A 19,855-nucleotide genomic window follows, 5' to 3' on the forward strand; every position below is an offset into this window, starting at 1 on the left:
TTAGCTGCTAAGAAAAACAAAAGAAAAACAAAAGAAAAGGGACCAACAAATTAAGGTACACAGGTGATTTCTACGATGGCTTTAGTAGTTTTCAAGTAAGCATCCTCTGTGATCCTCAGGCTTATTTCCTTCTAGTACTTCTGCTAGTCTCTCCTCCTGTAAAAACCCCATGGAAGAAAGGACTTGGTGATGATCATCAGTATGACAGAAAGATCCCTCAAAGATAATGCAATATGACCACTGTGCATCGAGCTACTTGAAGGATAAAAATGAAAAAAATACACTGAAGAAAAGAAACAAACGACACTTGCAATCAGTATGCTTTATTAACACTTCAGAAACATCAAATCCCACAGCAAAGAGTTCTTCTCCTCGCTTGTTTCCAGTCACTGCTTTGAAGCAATTTCTTGACATATGCAAGTAGATACATGAGGCACTGTGTGAATACAAAAGTGACAATACAAAAAAACCCCAACAATTAAACCTCACGCCATACATACATACAGATATATATAAAATATGGTAATGTAGCATAATACACACCAGCACTGTTAGAACAGTTTGTATAAACAAACACACGATACGCACAGCATGTAATGATCAATGACAACAGGCTTCTGACCTGTGTGCAGAACCACTCAGTTTAAATAAAGAGTTTTAAGATACTAGAAACTGGTTAAGTCACAGCTTATAGAATCTGCTGTGCTGCAGCTTTTCTGCTCTGTGTCACAAGTGCAGATTAATATACAAAATAAATAAAGACTACAGCTCTACAACACTTGCTTAACAGCTCCTACTTCAAATTCACTGGCCATTTCACTTTCATTCAAGGTTCATTAGCCAACACAGTGGCAAGAAATGTGCCTAAAGCAACAGTTCTGCTTGTGGACTATTTTAATACTGATAAGGACACGTTTGTGTGTCAGCAGTAGTTACTTAGAAGTTCCATTTCTAAATAAGCGAAGGAGTGAAGCTATAATAGAGCAGATGTTGAGGAGGTACTCTGACAGAGAGGTTGGTTAACCATGTGCCATGCTGCAGTTACCAGCCTGCCTGCTAAACCAACTAGGGCAGGAAACAGAGAGCACTGAAGCAGTGGAGAAACTCAGAAGCCTCCTTTAAACACAGTGCAAAGGGTGAAAACACCAACAGCCTGCAGGAGCAGAAACCAGAGACTAGAAAGTCTCTCAAGCCCTGTATCTGGGACAAGAGCTACTCTTACCTGAAAAAAAAGCTCAATTATTCCTAGGAAATAGCATGCAAATAGCAGGATTTTCTTCTTAACCAGCCAGTACTGGGCAATGCCAAAAGTACGAGTTGTTCTAGTCTCATACCTTCCTAGCTGACATGGTACCTTCTATACTCTTGGTGTTGCAGGCCTCCAAAGATCAGACCACATTCACTATAACACAGACAAAATTAAAATTACAAAAAGGCAATCAAATTGATTTAACAGCCAATATTGTTTTTTGATTAAGCAGTGGTTTTTTGGGAGGGGGACAAGGCAGTGGAGGGCTGACACTGGAAGAGGCTGTAAGAGGTAGAAGAAAAGGAAAACTGGGAAGAAGGAAGATAGCAGGACTGGCTTTCAGAAGAGGAAGTAAGAAATGCAATATCCTTTTTCGTCAATGTAAAGTTTTAACCCACAACAAAATAAACATCTGTCTGTTACTAAACAGGATGTCATGCAAAGACACTGAAGGTGAGCAAAAAAAGAAATAAAAGACAGCAGGATTCATCATCCAATGTTTAGTAGAATGTCTTTTAGCACTAGAAAGAGCAACATGAGGAAGAGGAGCTGCTGCATCTCATTTCCTGAAAAGGTCCCCTTAAGGTCTCTCTAGTTTCTCTTTGCCTTTACACATCCAAAAGAAACCATCATCCCTTACATAAAAGGATAAACACTTCCTACTGGGAGCAACGATCACACCTTCAAGGTCCATCTGCTAAAGCGACAAACCCTCCATGTGCCGAAGGCACTGCCACATAGATGACAATAAATCAGGAAGTGATCCACTAGATCATGGTTTTTGTGCATGGATACCCAGAAACATTTTATCTCTGCTGCGTTCATTACTCGACTCATTAATATCTCATGGGAATCAGGCTAATCGTTTAGAATACAGTTACTGAATATTCTCTCCAGTAGAGTGGTCACAAAGCCCAGATAAATGTAACTTTCTAAGCAGCTGAATATTTTTTCTCTCTTCAGACTAAAAAGCACGTAAGACACGAAACCCTGGCCGAGAGGAGTTTGTTAACAAAATAAAGCAAAATACAACAAAGCAGCCAAATTCGTCTGCTGAGGTTTTAAGCTGACAGTCCACGGCAAACTCTCCTAGGTTGTTACTGCACTGTTTGCATTCCAAGAAGCTTGAAAACATTTATTTCCCTATTGATTTTCTCCTCTTCTATTTGACAAAAGCTGCACCTTCTATGCTGCCAACACAGCTGTCTTTTCTTTATCTTTGTGTCTACCAGCAGCAGCGTGCTCTGCTTGGAAAACACACTGAACCACCAGCACCGAGACACCCAGGGGAGGGCTCGTCCTGCTCGGGCTCCAGCCTGGTGGGTCACACAACAAAGATGTAAGCAGTTCTCTGCGCGGTTTTGGCTTCTTGTTTTATTTGGAAATAGGTTATGACAAGAGTCTACCAGCTTATTTTAAGGTATTTTGAGAAGTGTCTACGACAGCTACGTGTTCAGCTGTTTCCATTTGATTACTTTTCAGCTGATGTGGCTGAAATCAACAGAAATAAGTACCTACAATAAGATCCAATGAACTTATTAGAAACAAGCACATCTTGAGCACAAAGCGGTGGGCTTAGCTCCTAGAGCTGCCAGTGCTATAAGCAGTCCCACAGAAGGGCTGGCTGTTCTGGTGGCTAGATTCAGGGAAGCAGGGAGGATCAGCCTCATGGTTTAGGTGCTGTCAGTTTAGGTTGGCAGAAAAATTAATCATTTTTCAGCACAACTGCAAACATGGCATAAACTTGTTTAGAAAGAATACACAAATGCTGTAGATGAGGAAGTTCAGCGCTCATTTCAAAGCTTTTCTCTCTCTTCAGCCCTTCCTGAAACACATTCTGGTTATCAGGAATTGTCTGCTCCTCAAAAAAGGGAAACGTCCCAGTGGGATTTTGTCTGACAGCACGTGAAGCCTCTGCAATCTGCTCTGTTGTGGCTAATATCTGCCCCACCTTCTCCTTTAAGAGTTTGCTTGATACTTCAGTACTATGGGAACAGACGTATACCATGTCTGGTGCCGTGTGTTACGTATCTGCATCCACAAGAATCCCTGTAAGCTAAATAACGAGCACAAACAAAGAGCAGAGCTACAATCTTACTTCAGGCTTCAAGCAGCTCAACTAGCTGACTCTCTATGAATGGAAGGTATTTGCTGGCTCCTTAAAGACACGGTCTCTCATGCAACGCTGTTTAGAAATGCATATGTTCCTCAGCCACTTGTTTTGGAAGCACGTTTTGTTTGTTTTTAAAGATTGCTGGGACAGAAGTTTCACCCCCAGACAGCTGCTTTAAGCTATCAACAGAGAGCAGGTTTTCCATAGCAGACAGCTAACTTCTCTCCAGAATTTGGAAAGCAAGAGAAGCACTTTTACAAATGTTCAACAACAACCAAAAAGGACATTCCATTGGCTTTTCATGACAAAAAGCTAATAGCACTGGAAATGCTTTTAAAAACAGCAATATCTCTTCTGACTTTGAATTGAGATAAGTGTCTATTAAACACTATTAAAGTCATCACTGTGATTAACACGATTCAATCGCCAGCTCTGCCCAATTACTCACCAGCAGCACCACTTCGTTAGCACGCTTCACGTCCTTACTCATGGCAGCAGCTGCAGTGACTGAACGCACTCAGTGCCCCCTCTTAGCAGTACTTTACATGTGAAGACATCTTAAAACTCAATTTGGTGGCATTAACTTCCAAGACAGCACTGAGGGGTCAGAGTAACTCACTCAGGATGCTTTCACTGTGATCCCTTCCTTGACTGTTTGAAGCCAGAGCTACCACATCTCAGTTTTGCCTTTTTAATGTGTTTTAATGTGTTTCCAGTTCTTTCAAGCACTAGCACTTCACGCCAAAGAACTGACGTGTGCGGCTTTATATTCCAGCCCACTTCCTTTTTAAAATAGGCATTAATAATACTTAAATGCATTCCTCTCTATTTTTCACCCCTCCATCACTTACAGGGTGGATTTTACTTAATCTCTCTCAGTTCAAAAAATCTTCCTGCCTTTCTATCTTCTGTATTAGGAAGAAAAACAAAGAAAAAAAAAAAAGTAATCTTTAGAATTGTAATCTCATCTGTGTCAGACCAAGAACTTCATTATCCCAGGTACATTTCTTTGCATGAGGGCAGGGTAGGAAAGGAAAGAAAGGTGGAAGTGTGAATTACCCATAATCAAAAGAGACATTTTATACCCACTAAGAAGGATGGCTAAAGCCAGTTTTCAACCAAGCACAACGTGAGAATATAAGCACGCTGCGTTTCAAAGATCCTGGCTCCTCTCAGGAGCAGCTTTCTAGGACTGCGTGCTAAAAATGCAGCAGACAGCCAGCTGAAATCTAGTAAAATACGAAAACAGTTTTTCATTGAAAATTGTCTTGAATGCTTCAGCTAATTTCTACAGCTTCAGAGATGTTGGCAAGACTGAAGTATTGCTTTTGATGCACGTTCATCAGCAAACAAGGAGGCAAACTGTCAACTGGTGGACAAGCATTAATATACTGTTGTATCACTGAGTACACTGGTAAGGCCTAGAGAGCTGAGATCATTTCCTCACTCGAATTACATAACGTTTTTATGTGTTGAAACCAAGAGAGTGAACAAAAATTAAATAAATAAAAAAGCAAATCAAACCCACCGCCTGAAATCCAGGGATTTTTGAGAGGGATGATACGAGAAGCTGCAGGCGTAGCAGATTAGCACTGTGAATTAAAAAACAAGCAAACAAAAACACGCCACAACCCTAAAATACCAAACGTAGCACCCTCTGTATTTTGTCCATAGCGTGGACTATCTTCTGCTAGAGCACTGCTCCACTGCTGGCACTCCTTGTAACAGTGCTGTGCATTACAGCTGCTGGCTTCTAGAGGTGATATTAACATCACAAGTGAAAGAATGCATAATTTCTCTCCTAAAGCACAGCTTGAGAATTAGGTTTCTGATTACCGCAGACAGCTTTCTAAGAGGGGCATTTTACTTAGCCTCCAATAAAACAAACAGACAAACCAGCTCCAATTTTGACTGGATCTTCTCACACAGCTGTAAGTACACATTGGAATACTTTGTTTCTACAGTATTGTAAACCTTCACCAAGAGATTGAAATGAAAGGATCATTTCTGAGAGTTTGACTTGTTCAGCCCCCCATCCCCCATGTTTCAGGAAACTTGACCAATTTCAGAGTGAACCATATCACAAACCTAGCAAAATGTCACACCTCCCTTCACGAATGGAACAGCTTCCTCCTCACCTGACAGCTATGAAATCAAACAATTCTGTATTATTCTTTCTATACTAACAACAAGAACTTTGTTTCCAAGACACCAAGAGGCACAGTGGTCATCAGAATTTAGCATGACTCTGAATATCTAGGTCAGAAATCATAGTGATGGGAGATGGCAAATCCAAAGTGACTATGTTATGCAAGACAGAAGGCTTCCTGAACTAAAGCAGGCTCATAGAAAAATTAACACCTACCCTACTAGGTTACCCTCACAGAAAGAAGTCACGTATTTTAGGTCAGTAAAATGTAGGATGGGGAAGTGGTTACAACCTTGTTGGAAAAGCTACTGTTGTTGCACAGCAAAACAACAAAGGCCGAGCTGCTACAGGGATGGCAGCTCACAGAAGAGTTACTGTGTTAAACGCTACCATCGTCCCTAATAAGCCAACAAAGGCTCCAGTCACTCGAGGACTGCACTGCCCACACCAGCTGATGGTGCAGAGACAGCACAGACAGAAACAGCTCTACTGTTCTTTGTTCAGCCATCTCAACTCTCCTAGCTAAAATTTCCTCCCATAGAGACATTACTTTTCAACACATTTTGATCCACAGCACTGACATACTGCAACATCATGTGCTTCTAAGTTAGGCATACAATCTTGCTGCCAGATGTAAAGCACTTCTTGTTTAGGCATAGAAATTACTAACACATTTGCCATTGAGCCTTCAGATCTTGCTGAGTTCTGCCAGTCAGGCTAGCAAAGCAGGAGCAAACACGGCCAGGGGCTCTAGTGTGCAATGGATCTAGCAGTTGCAAAACAAAACACACATTCATTAAGGACTCTTTCATCATTACCTTAGCTTCACATCTCCTTAAAAAGTTATTTAGATTCCCAAAGTCCAAGAAATATGGCAAAAATCAATCATCTAGTAACAAAAAACGATTACTGAAATGTTTCTAGTTTATGTTACCAAATTTTCTTCTGAAAGTTGTATTTCTTCTTAAATGAAATGAAATTAAATGAGATCAGATTATTACTTCACGATTACCTAGCCAGAGCTTTATGCAAGGGGCAGGGGTAAGTCACAGTAAGTACTGTGAAGCTTATGTCACGTGTTATGCAATTTGGCAACAACAAACGAGATGTTTTCTTGAAACCCTGTTCCCACTAAAATCATTAATAAAAGTGAAAGAGTTAAGTGCTCACACATTAATATTAATGAAATAAAGTCACATTTTAAAAACACTATAAACTGGCTCATCAGAGTATGATGAGAAGCCAGCAATCCTTGTGTGAAATATTTAAGGCACTTGAGGACAGTCAGTTTTTAAAACCAGGTAATAAAGAGGCCATTTTAAAATTCTAATTTAAATAAAACATAACAAAATAAAGTAACACTGCAAAGAAAAAAAAAAATCTTCCACTCTAAGCTTCAGAAGCTAAAATAAAAATCGCATTTGTTATAGTACACAGAAAAATGGTAGAAACAGAACATATTTAACGAGCACACAAACTCTGTAAAGATCTCTCTCAAATACAGCAATACGGTTCCTTTCTTTTCAGGCTGCCAGACAGCCAATAAACATTTTTGTTACAAATAATCCAGTGCAGTTAAATACTGGATTCCAGTTTATTAACCATAGCATCCCAGGAAGTAGCTTGGGATGTTGCTTTTTTGCTCTGCCACTGGAGCATTCAGCACCATTTTCCTGTCTCCATGCACACAAAATTAAATGTTTCTGCCTGAAGAAAGAGGCAATATCGTTCTCTTAACATCATCTTTGGTACAAAACAAAAGTAACCTACATAGCATAATGGTGTGCTATCAAGCCTGTTCCTACAAACTATGCAAAGTAACAACCTTTTCTTTCATGATAGCTTCTCTACTCCCAGTTCCCAAAGCAATATCACAAATGGAACACAGAGCACTCTTTTGAAGCATTACTTCAAATTTTCCATTAGAATTCACAAATGGTGGATCTCACCCACTAGCTTATACATACACTTTTTGCCACCCCAGGGCAGAAGGATATGGCAGCAGTCCTGGGACATGTTTTAGAATTCCACTCCCACAGACAAGAGAGCTGTACGAATCTCCATGGCTCTCCAGGGTTTTTTGAATGGAGGGAAAGAGAAAGAAAAGACAAATGGGAACTCAGTAAAAGGAGACTTTCCTTTTTGTTAAATGTTTGTCCATTTGTCATTTTTCCTGATGCATTTTGCCTATTGTATTAGAGGCTTACTTCAGTGGAAAGCAGTTCCTTAAGCAAACTTTTAAACCTTCTGGATTAAGCAGATTTTGTCACTGTGTGGCTGCTGCCTCACAGCTGAGGAAATTAAAGGGTGAGCTCCGAGCATCATCCCCAGTCTCAAGGCTCTTAGTGTCTCTGAGACAGTCTGCCAAGATGTCCTGTGGATCCCTCAAGAACACCACTAGAACAGTAATGTTGTCATTGGATCCATTTTCCTTCGCAGCAGCCACCAGTCTTTCTGCTGCTTTGAGACCCACTCCTTTGGTTTGCATTAAATGATCTAGGACTAAGTCTACAACCTCATGTGGCTTGACAGCATCAAAGAATCCATCACAGGCTAGAAGCAAGTAATCTTCAGAACCAGTCAGGTCAAACGAATCTCCATCTGCATCACCAGAGATGTAAGGCTTTTGACACACATCACCTAAGACAAATGATCAAAACAAAGGCTTCGTTACTTCAAATACGAACAGTTCTTCACCCATAATTGCTTTTAGTGCCCCAGAGGACAGACAGATCATACTCCAGACATATCCGATACTGGACTGGAACAGTGAAAAATAGTGAATTCAAGGTAGAACACAGCAATCTGATTTAAAAGTTGTACCCAAGAGTGAATAAAAAATACAACAGATATTTAAACACAAAGAAGCCTGGATAAACATTTTTTACTTCTTCCACTTGAACACAAGAAATACCCTAAAGTTTGTTGTAGAACAATGGAGAACAGTGTCAGAAACCTTCAAGAAGCCAAGGGTTTAAATACTTTGGAATGTCATGTCCAGTATGTAAAACAGAACAGCATACCATGCTCATGGTAAAAGCAGTAAGACTAGATAGGTATAAACTATTTAAAAAGACATAGTCTAGTCATAGACATAGTCTAACCTCATGGCAAAGTGGTTCACTATTTGAACAACACTGAGCAAAATGTCACTTAGTTATACAGTCTCAGGTGGTACATTCTAATAAAGCTTGATCTGAACTGTGCTGATGCTTACCAATTGCTCTGGAAACAGCCAAAGTGCCATTAACCCGCCAGCAGTCCATGTAGGTTACACATCCACCCAGAGCCTCAATACGTGCTCTCTCATCCTGAAAAACAGCAAAATACACATTTTATACCAAGTGTCTTCTGGAAAAACAGTCTGCATAGGAACTTCAGTTAAGACTACCAGTACCATCAGCACTTTCAAGGCATCATGGAGCAGAGATTGCCTTTTTGTAACACAGGAGTGGATGGAATCATCATTCTCAAAAACCTACTGCACTACAGAAAGTATGCGGATCATGAAACTCAACGCTTGGCTCCAAAAGGTTTCAGAGAGATTCTGACAGCACACGCAAAAGGAAAAACAAATCAAAGATTCAGACTTACTTCTCTCTCTGGTTTGTGAGGTTCCATTAATGTCACAGCATTTCCTTGCTGCACAAGCATTACCTGCGAGTCCCCTAGCCATGCTATGTGTAGTTTGTTCCCCACAATCAATGCAGATACACCTGTTGTGCCACTCCGCAGCCTCTACAGAAGGAAAAAGATGTGTTAGGTGAATACCCAACAAATAGGTTACATAGCTGTATAATCAATGGATATTAAGATGTTGCAATCACAAAATAAACAAGAGAGTTAGGCAAAGTAGATTATGATAACAAAAGAGAATAAATGGAAGGCTAACCCTTAGTTGGGCTCACCACAAAACACCAGAAGGAGGGATCTCCAGAAGAGATCCTTCCCCACTGGTAGCCAGCTCTTAAATAGGTCTTAGGAGAGGTGCAGCCTGGCTCCACCCCTTCCGGCAGCACAGGTGAATTGAATTGCCTTCAGCTGTGCTCCTCTGGCTGACTCATGGCTCACCTCAGGTGATCAATCAGAGGTTCAGGCTGTGACTCCGCAGTTCCCACACACATAGCAAAACTACAAACTTATATTTAATAAAACTTAAATGCAGTGCAGTAGACCTGTGATCATAATTCAAGTACATTTTAAAAGGTACTACATATATCAGATGCATAAAGATCTACACAGATACCCGTGAAATAAACTATTTATTCCAGTATGCAGATAGTTCATACTGCCTTTTTCATTATCTTCCCTCTCTGCTATTAGTTCCAAAACTGATCAGTTACTGCTGTAACAAGAGTTCTCACTACCAGCACTATTATAATAAACCATCCTTCCTTTCTGTAGATTTGACAAAAAAAAATATTCATCATACCAACTCAATTCAAGGCAGATCGATACCTGAAGAGCCTGTGCTAGGTCATTTCTACAATTACAGAATACACTTTTATCTTATTGTCACCTGTTACGTTAAAGGTAGGAAAAATGAGGAAGAAGATGAAATCTCTTTTGAGGTAAGGAGTAGGACAATGGAACCTAGAGACTGCCTAATTCAAGCAAAGAGCAATGTTCTCTCAAATAACTGGTTGTTTAGAACACTTAGTGCTTATTTTTGATCACCCACATGCAAGCACCGCCATTTCGCTTTTCCTCAAAAGAGAAATAATTTGATCAAACAGTTTCATGCAGCATTATTTAATAAATAATTCAAAGATACTGTAGTGACAGAATTTTCTGGATAATACCATGTTGTCCAACAGTTCTTACTGTTATTTGAATACAAGGGAATTAACCTCTACCCACTCACCTCTCTTTTAGCTTTGAAAAGAAACATTTCATCTGTCTTCTGGAAAGAGCATTTCAAGGCCTCAGCTGGATTCTTAACAATCTCCTGGTGCAGCCCCACATTTACATGTAAATGTGTTGCTGAATAATTGGCAGCATCCACTCCACCATGGCCATCAAATATCGCAAAGTAAGCACGATCGATGTCATCCTTTTCCGGGGAGGAAGAAAAAGGAAGAAATATAAATGTTCAAAAATAAAATAGCTCCTACAGCAGTAACAGCAAGCAATGTTCTGTTCTGGGCTTTCTTCCATATGATGTTGCATAGGTAAGGACAATTTAAGCCAGTTAAGCCATGTGCAAAATGGATGAAGTGGGTACTCCGCAGGGGAATTACTTTTCTTTAGTAGATCTCAGTAATTTAACATCCTAAAATTCTAGAATTGAAACAGTACAGAGTTAATTATGTAGTTCTACTCCAGCTTTCTTTATTGGCATTTGTTCTTGTTTAACTCCTCTTTTTTTTTTTAATTAAAACACATAATTTACCTCGGTCAGAAAAACACCACACCTCCAGCAAAATAGTGACAGATAACTTTCAATATTTCCACAACGCTTACGACACGAAACCTAAAGTCACAAGATCCTTCTTTATCAGGGCATTAGTTAGGTTAATCAGCCCCTAGCAAAGTAGGTACTTGCTCCAGCACAGGCATGATAAATACCTTATGGCAGCAAATCCTCACCATTTCACAAATCACATATCACTAGACCACTGTGCTTATTGCAACATTGAAAAACTAATGAACTGCTCTCCCCAGCGCTGTCCAGACTTACTGCTAAGCCAAACAGCTGATTGAACTCCATGAGGATAACATGGCGGTCCTCCATTTTCCGTCGAGTGTTACGGATGGCATGGGTGGAAACAAGCAGGAAACGCTTCAGCGGTCTCAGTGGTGGCGACTGCTTCTGGCATTCAAAGCACACATCCCGAAGTCTGTTAAAGAAGCAGCGCTGCAGCGACTCTCCGTCCAGCACTGACAGCACAAAGACAAAACAGAAAGTCGTGCCCCATCATTGACCGTCTTTCCTTCAAGTGTCTTTCCTTAGAGCTACGTGCACGCACTCAGCACTCTGCCCCTACAAGCTCTGCAAGGCTCCAGAGAATCACAAGAAAGGCGACAATACTGGAAAACAGTGTAACGTTCAGGATAAGGAAAGGTTCGGGTACTTCATAGCTCTCATGCAAAAATGGGTTTATCACAGAAGTGACTACATTAAAAAGTAATCCCAACAGGATCCAAAAAAATCTGTCTGTCAAACTAGACACTAATGGTAAGTGAAACACACCACGTTTGGTGGTAGAAGTGCATTCCTATTCAAATAGAAAAATAAAAAACAGATCAAGTAGGCAGAAAATCCAACCAACTGGATAACAGATTGTTCTCTTGGATACAAGCACTGAAATACCATTAGCCAGACATCAGGTTATGTCCTACTGAACCACTTCCACTACAACAACAAGAAAGTGTAAGAGTAAGCTTTGTTGAGGTCAATAGCTCAACTCATAGCCAAGCAGAGCTTCAAATTTTAAGCTGCTGTTTTTATCTTTTTAAACACATGGGGCTGTAAAAGCTGAAGGGGCAGAAAAGAACCTGCAACTTTCCTGCTTTGTCATGACAGAGCAGAAAATGTAAAGACCCACTGAGCATAGTGCAAAAAGCTCCAGACAGACACTCAAATCCATTTCTGGATTGGTCCCAAAGATCAATTTATCCAAATTTACTGTTCATCAGACTGAATGATTTGATTTTTGGCATTGTGTGAGAAGTTCTCAACTAGCTAATTCAGGAAGCACTGCAGACACGTTCACTTGTTAATTATTTTTGGAAAGACAAACTCTCTTCCCTTTCCAGAAAACCAACTCTTGCAACGAGTCCAGGGCTCCAGACAGCACATTTGTATCTTGCCCACAAAACCAGCGTCCCTACCTCTCTTCCCACAAATACCTGGCAGGGGCAAATAAAGTTCTGTTCAGTGCTGCTCACCAGACAGTCTAACCAGATATTCTGGGAAACGTTTCAAAACACTGAAGTATTCCAACAGACAGCCTCTGAGAAAACCACAGAAGGAGAAAGTATACTTACAGGTGAATCTTTCCTCCTCGCCTTCTCCCTGTCTTTCCACACTTTCCCTCTTAAATTTAGTCAAGTCTGTTCGGAGAACTTCATCAACTGCAGTGTGGATCACAGATGCTGCAAGGAGTGGCGAAACACCTCTGCTGGTAACAAAAGGAAGGGAAAGAAGAACAGTATTAGTTTAGACTGAGCTACAGCCTCACTGTTTATGACTGTTGACCTCAACTCAGAATTAAGAGCATGTACTCAATCAACAATTTCAACTTTATTAGTAAACGAGCAGAACAAATCATGTTTGATATTTATTCGTATAAATGCTTAGCAAGATCTTCAGTTAGACAAACACCTTCTCAAGAAGGCAAAGGGGAGGAAGCACATGAATCACGTTCTCAAACCGCTGCCTCGTGCTTCAGCCGCAGATGGTATCCCATACTCTCGAGCCCTCAGATGGGAATGGCTACCTTCAGCTCTGGGCTCTGAGCACAAACCTGCTGTTGGGACTCACTACGCAACAGTTCCTGTTTGCAGCTAAGTGCCTCACCGCAGGCAGGAGCAGGATCTCCGTGCGGTGGTTCCCAAAAAGGTTACTTTGGACTCCAATTCCCTTCCCTCCGAGAGGAAAGCCACGCTCAGTACTAACCTAAAAAACTCTTCACACTCAGTTTGTTCTGACTGGAAGGTCTCCAAAGAAACCCTTCTCCAAGGAAAAACGTGCAAAGGGTGATACTGGAAAATGACTCCTATATTCACTCTACTCCTGTGGCTGACGCTAACAGTTACAGCACATGACATCCATTCCAGACATTTTTTATGGGCACAATGAAAAATAAGCAGACATTCATATTAAGAACTTTATCTTTTGTTCATGGGGTGTTTGATGCCCACAAAGCAACAAATTATGCAAACAAAGCAAATAACACCTTAAGGCATCTGCAGCAAATCAAGGACAAGATGTTGATCTGCCAGAAAACATCGGCCAGCTGGGGAATAAGAACTGGTGGGAGCAACTGGTTCTGCAGAGGTTCAACAAGAGGCAGAAGAGCTGGGGGAAGACTGTGAGCTTTCAGACCCCTGTGACAACAATCTGAAACATATTTTGCCATTGTTTCTGAAAGACAGGCTCTGTCATATTCTCACAGCCACATATGAGCACCTCCCATGGCAGCAAACAGAAAGCACTGTGTTAGTCAGCAGGTTGCTAACAGAAGCATTTTTTATGCTGTGCAATGATGGCCTACTTTAATGAGTCATTTCAGTACTTCAGATAGATGGCAACAAGTTTGCAGTTGTTGCAGCACTACCTGCAGTCATCCCACGTCGTGGGAAGCCAGAAATTTAGTCTATTAAAAAAGAAAAAAAGACTAATACGTTTTGAAGAGACACTTTCTTTCCTACAAAGCCCTGGCCTGCTGTACTGGGTCCCAAAGAAGACCCTTAACCAAAAGGCAACGTACTTAATGCCATAATTCACAAGCCCCGTAAAAACTCTTTGTACAGGAAGCCTGCAACAAAGAAAAGGTTTACAAGTTATTATGTCACATCCTTCAACTTTGTCCAGATGCCACCCAGTTTATTAGAAGGAAATTCAGAGATTCCTCAATACTGATACATCTCATTCAGCTTTACTTCCTACATATTTTCTCTTTGTCCATCTCCACAGTTTTGCAAATCTAAATAAGAAAAAGGCTGCTTACTGAGAATCTGTTTGCTCTACAGAACCAATGCAGCTGGTTCGCATGGACCAGCAGAAGACAACAGTTAAAAAAAATCATGATCCTGCCCATCTAGTCAAACCTCAGCTCTGGACAGAACACATCCCCTGATTATTTTGTAAGCTCTCAGTGTTAGTGCTACCATGCCTGTAATCCTGCTTTTTAATAAAGCTCGGGTAAATGGGGCTCCAGGGCAATGCTGTTTTCCATTCAGCTTAGATGTTTACTGGTTTTAATCTCAGCCCCTAAAGCTGAGCTTCAAGAGCTAACAAAATACATAATCAAAGATGAGTAAGAACTGCTTCTTCGGTGTAGAGCCCAAGGTCTCACTTGGCAGGAGAATGGCTGGGAGCAGAGGCAGTACCTATGGCAACCACTGCAGAAGCAGAAGCCCACTGCAGTTACAATAAGAAATCTCAGTGCTTTTTCTGTAAGCGAAGAAGACTGTCGCTTCTTGTCAAAATCCTTTCAAAGCAGTCCAGGACACCCTGCTGACAGGCTGAACCAAGCACAGCTCAGTTTTCATGAATCAGAAGAACTACTGTAGTTGCTTCCTAAGTGAGAAAATAACCATGTTGGGAGGAAGAGGGAAGTCAGTGGGGTATGTTTCATGGAAGGAAGCAACATCCTCTTAAAAGCCTTAGGAGAAATACGACAATACCATTTCTGTGACACACGCAACTCTAATTACGTAGCCTCAGCCCACACAGGCTGGTGGTAAACAGCCTGAGAATTCCTCTGCTACGGGCTATTTCTTTGCCGACAAAAAGGGTGTGTTTTGACCACAGTAAAAATTTAGACGAAAATTAATGCATGTTGTAACAGTGGAGATGAAGCACTGTAGCTTCAATGCCAGCTGAAATCAGAACACCAGTGGCTGGGGCACAGAGTTCATATCCTCCAGCTACTCTACGGTAAAATATGAGCCTCATTTTAAAGACTTGAGAATAGACAAAAGCATTAAGAGTAAAGCCTCAGCTCCGACTACGTTTCTTTCAGAGGCTTGCAAACACACACAGGCTTTCTGTCATGCTCTGTGCCTGCAGCTTGTGGCAGTTTTGAGAAAGCAGCATTCTGCAACAGATGGCAGGCTCCAAACAGCTGCTCTTGGAGCAGAGCAGCAAGCTCTGCATGATCCAGTGCAGGGTGCTACGAGCCTCATGGGGACAGACCGAGCACCCAAGGCTTACACAAAGCCTGCGGAATGTTTTCCCCTTTTCTTGGGAGGAAAATAATTCACATTCCCCAACATGCTCTATTCCACTCTATTCCACAGCCACGTCCGGAGTCTCTTTATGACAACAAGAACAAGAGCTCGCTAACTGCAGTGGCTATGTCTGAAGACCACTTGCCACTTTTCACAGAAAAAAAAGAGTTACAGATGAAATATTAAAGGGCTGCCACTGTACAATCCTCCTTTCAGCATATCTATATAATCAGATATATATACACACACAAAAGCTATAGAGAGAGGTAGGTGTAGGCTGTGTGACGAAGAGATGTTAAATCTGCCATCAAACGCTTCTAGCTTCAGGCAGCAGCAGTAGGGAAGACCTATTTTTGCTCCTACTGGTAGCTGTAACACCAGAAGAGCACATACAGTACAGCTCTGCCACTGAAGCAAAAGTTTGGCACTGCAGACTCGGTGTGTTTATAGCACATTACAACTGCATCAGCAAAGCATTTTTAATGCAGATCTGCAAATGCCAGCAGCTCTCTAGCAGGTCTCTGATGCTGCTGAAATAACATCAGGTCATAAGATCTCCCGATAAACAATAGTTGCTTGTATTCAGTATTTTCTCCCCAGTCTGTGACTTTAGTTTCTCTCCTCCAGATACAGAATAATAGAATGGCTTGGGCTAGAAGGGACCCCAAGGATCATCAAGCTCCAAACCCCCCTGTGGCATGCAGGGCCACCACCCTCCAGATCTGGCACTAGCTCAGGCTGTCCAGGACCCCATCCAAGCTGGTCTTGAACTCCTGCAGGGACAGAGCATCCACAACATCTCCATGCAGCCTGTTCCAGTACCTCACCACTTTCTCTGAAGAGCTTCCCCCTGACATCCAATCTAAATCTTCCCTCCTTAAGCTTAAAACCACTCTCCCTTGTCCTGTTGCTATCTACCTGAAGAAAAAAGTTTATTCCTTTCCTTTTTTATAATCGCCTTTTAAAGGCTGCCGTGAGAACTCCTCACAGCCTTGTCTTCTCCAGGCTGAATAAGCCCAGCTCCCTCAGCCTGCATTCATAGTGGAGGTGCTCCAAACTCTCATCGTTGTTGCAGCCCTCCTCTGGACCCTCTCTAACAGCTCCCTGTCTGCTATTTTGGAGGCCTCAGTTGCAACACAGAACAAGCTGGTTTTGATCATCACCCAAAATTCCTAGACTCTATTTGTTAATAATTTACAAAATCAACTAGTAAGCAGCAAAAGCACTACATGCCTCTTGTGCATTGATCTCATCAAGGTTTCCAGCCATAACACTACGAACCATGAACAAATGCGCACACTGGTGGTTCCTGAAAACAGGCATTCCTGCTAATCCACACTTGCTTTCACAGCTGAGCACAACTGGTCCCATGAAAAGAGGAAAGTTTGTTGGTAGGTGTTCACACAAAGCAAATGGATCACTGAGATCATGAACATGTTCCTAGCAAAGAGCAGTACTCTGTGCATCACAGTAACATACGCTGTCCAAAACCAAGAGTGAGAAAGTAAGCGTGGGGTGATTCATTAAATGCTGGGTCAGTAACAGTGCTCAGAGAGGAGGATAATGAAGGTTGCTCTTAGAAGAGATTGAGTAAATCAGACACAAGACAAATCCCTCTCCCAGCTTCACGTGAACATCACATAAAAACGTTAAAATATCAGAACTGCAAAATAAAAGCAGAGAACTGCTGAAAACAAATACACCAGGGCTATGCCTCAGGTGTAAGCATTACAGTGCAGAGCACAAAGACAGAGAACAGGATGCTGAGGCAGCTAAGAGACGAAACATGGCAAATGCTTCAGGAAGGGCCACAGCGGAAAGCTGCAGCTCACAGCTGTTATTGCAGTGAAGTCTGCTCAAACAGGAAGTCTGCTGGAAAACCACATTGTTCTTTCGCTGTGTCATGGGATGGTCTTCAGCTTCCACCAAGGCAAAGGAAACATTTCTGTATTCCTGCTAAGATTACATCTCGTGTTCTGTTTCAGTACAGGACAGTAACATTTTAGGTTAATTTCTAAATGTTTGGAAATAATTAAATTCTCATTCACATCAATCCATTTTCACAGGTTGTGGTAAGGCATGCTCTTAGCCAGAAGAGTATTAATAAAAATTCTGCAAAACAAGAGGATTGTTTTGCCCAGTTCCTAAGAGTTCTATGTAAGTATTTAACTCTGTATGAGGCAGGCACTTCCTTGATTTAAATTATCCGAAGTAGAAGTATCTGCAAAGATTCAGTAGATAAGACATTAAACCTGGTCAGGAAGCAAAAGCGTTGCCTGTCTCACAGTGCCAGCTACATTTGCAGAAGATAGTTAGAATAATTCATTTTAGATTAGCAAAGACAAGCAAGAGGGTCAGCTCCAGACACCCGGCTCTTCCATGCAAGCCAAGTGTGCAGCCTTAGGGATACAGGTGTGGTAGGACAGTCCAGCCAAGACCAGCAATGTACTCTACAGTCTTCCAACTGCTCCAGGGCCTGGAGCCATCGTGCTGCATGGGAAGGGTGGTCTTCTTCTCTGGCCAGACTGAAAATTCGAGCCTTCAGCTCAGTCAGTAACTGCGACCTTATGGTCAGAGTTGCGTAAGAACGCTACCCTTTGGTATTTCTGTTTTCCAAGTCCCTTTTGTGAGAAGGAGCATAAGTAAGTCGATCTTTACATTTTTATTCTGTTTCGCTTTCTTTAGCCACCTCCCCCTTTGCTTACACTTTCCCTGCCAGCTTCAGGAGCCCCACTAAGCAGGCTGCCTGCTCGGCGCTGCAGGGCAGGTATGCGAGCAATGCAGCTCTGACAGGGCAGGCTGCGCCCCGTAAACACAACAGCGACAGGTGAGGTGAAAGTATCGCAAGAGCAGCGCTCTCCCTGTTCTCGCTTCTTAACGCAGGTGAGTAACTCAGAAACACCACTGCAACCATCGCTGCGGTTTGAAGAACGCAGCCTGCATCTCCGCAGCCCCGTTCTGCTCGCGCCGGAGCGAGGCGCGGCGGGCAGGCGGCTCCGCGAGGCGCTGAGGGCTCGGCCCTGCTTCGTGTGGAGCGATTCGGTCACGGCACAGCCGAGGAACACCGACCGTTCTCCTCCCAACCAAATGAAAACGTTCAAACAAAAAGTTCGGTTTTGACGCGTTTGTTGCCCTCGGGTTTAAGCGGGCCACTCAGCGGAGCGGCACCAAGGCGCACAGCGGCCACGGCGAACCGCCCGCCACCTCCGGCCGCGACAGGGCGCCCAGCACTCACAGCCGGCGCGGCCGAACCGAGGCACAGAGAACGGAGCCGGCCTCCCGCCCCCTCCCCTCCCGGCCCCGCCGAGCCGGACGCGGTCAGGCCGCGCCGCGCCGCCCCTCCAGGGCCGGGAACCGCACCGCGAGGCCTCGCCCGGCCGAGTCCCGGCGCCGCAGCGCCCCGCGGGGTCCGGCCGAGGCCCGGAGGCAGCTGCGCTCCCTCAGGGCCTTTGAGGAGAGGCCCCGCCCGCCCCGCCCCGCCCCGCCCGGCGCTCACCTGCCGCCCAGGAGGTTCCCCGCCAACTCGGCCAGCGCGCCCGGCGCCTCGGCCTCGCTCAGGGCGCCGCTCCACGCCGAGCTCCACGGCAGCGGCTCCCCCGGGCCCAGAGCGGACGGGAAGTCCCTGAGGAAGGAGCCGAGGGGAGCCCCGGCAGCCTCCGCTTCCAGCGCCATGGCGGCGCCGCTGACGGCCGCGAGCGCCGAGGGGCTGCGGGGAGGGGAGGGGAAGGGAGGGGAGTGGACGGCGGGGCCCGGACGGCGCCTTTAAGCGGGGCGGGGCGGGGCCGGGCGGCACGTGGCCGGACGGGGCGGGCGCTCCTCCCGCGGGGCGGACGGGAGCCCGGCCGGCGGCTCCGCAGCGCGGGTAACGGCGCGTCCACCCAACGGAGGGAGCTTCAGCACGCACAACCTGCAGCAGCTTTTCACTTCAGACGCAACCGTAGGGTTCCTCTCCCTCGCAGAAAAGGCTTCTGGCGGTACCCGGTTAGAACGGAACGTTTCCAGCAAGGAACGAAGCAGAAGCACCGGCTGCGGTTCGGTGCGCTGACAGCTGCCGTCGCTCTCCCCTCCTCACTCCGCTGGCGGCGCTGCTCGCTGTCCCCCCACCCCCTATCGCCAAAGCCAGCTCACATCTGCCTCCCGCTTATTCAATCACCGCAGAGCTCTGAAAAGAAAGAATAAGCGGTCAATGCTTTTAAACTTTTAACTATAAAGTTGAATGCAGTTAAAAGTAGATACGCAGCTGTAGTTAAAGGGCAAGGTCACACCTGAGCATCACCAGCCCCAGACAGACACGAGTCCTAGCAGATGTCTTTTTCTTCTTTCTACATAACCATCAAATCTAAAATCCGCATTTTGATGCTCTCTACATCCACCCAGCACCAACTTCCCGCAGAGAACTGCTACTCTTCTTTTTCCACTTAGAACCAGAAACACAACACATACC

General features: G+C 43.8%; 1 protein-coding gene across 7 annotated transcripts; it reads right to left on the reverse strand.

Moving 5' to 3' along the window:
• Positions 1-307: 307 nt before the first annotated feature.
• Positions 308-19,169, reverse strand: PPM1F (protein phosphatase, Mg2+/Mn2+ dependent 1F). Of its 7 annotated transcripts, none has more exons than XR_008208616.1 (9): positions 18,908-19,169; positions 12,502-12,635; positions 11,192-11,391; positions 10,376-10,564; positions 9,106-9,249; positions 8,729-8,822; positions 7,479-8,151; positions 1,335-1,402; positions 308-436 (listed from the first exon to the last, which is right to left on the reverse strand). XR_008208616.1 is itself a non-coding variant. In XM_052690802.1 (8 exons), the coding sequence occupies exons 1-8, from the start codon at positions 19,081-19,083 to the stop codon at positions 344-346; spliced, it is 1,155 nt and encodes a 384-aa protein (XP_052546762.1). In that variant the 5' UTR covers positions 19,084-19,167; the 3' UTR covers positions 308-343. The 7 variants fall into 7 exon arrangements, 3 of the variants coding, with proteins under 3 accessions (XP_052546762.1, XP_052546763.1, XP_052546760.1); XR_008208618.1 differs by having other exon boundaries at positions 8,027-8,151; positions 18,908-19,166; XR_008208615.1 differs by having other exon boundaries at positions 308-1,402.
• Positions 19,170-19,855: the final 686 nt, after the last annotated feature.

Source organism: Tympanuchus pallidicinctus, unplaced genomic scaffold, assembly GCF_026119805.1.
Source record: "Tympanuchus pallidicinctus isolate F22 unplaced genomic scaffold, pur_lepc_1.0 scaffold28, whole genome shotgun sequence".
NCBI lineage: Eukaryota > Metazoa > Chordata > Aves > Galliformes > Phasianidae > Tympanuchus > Tympanuchus pallidicinctus.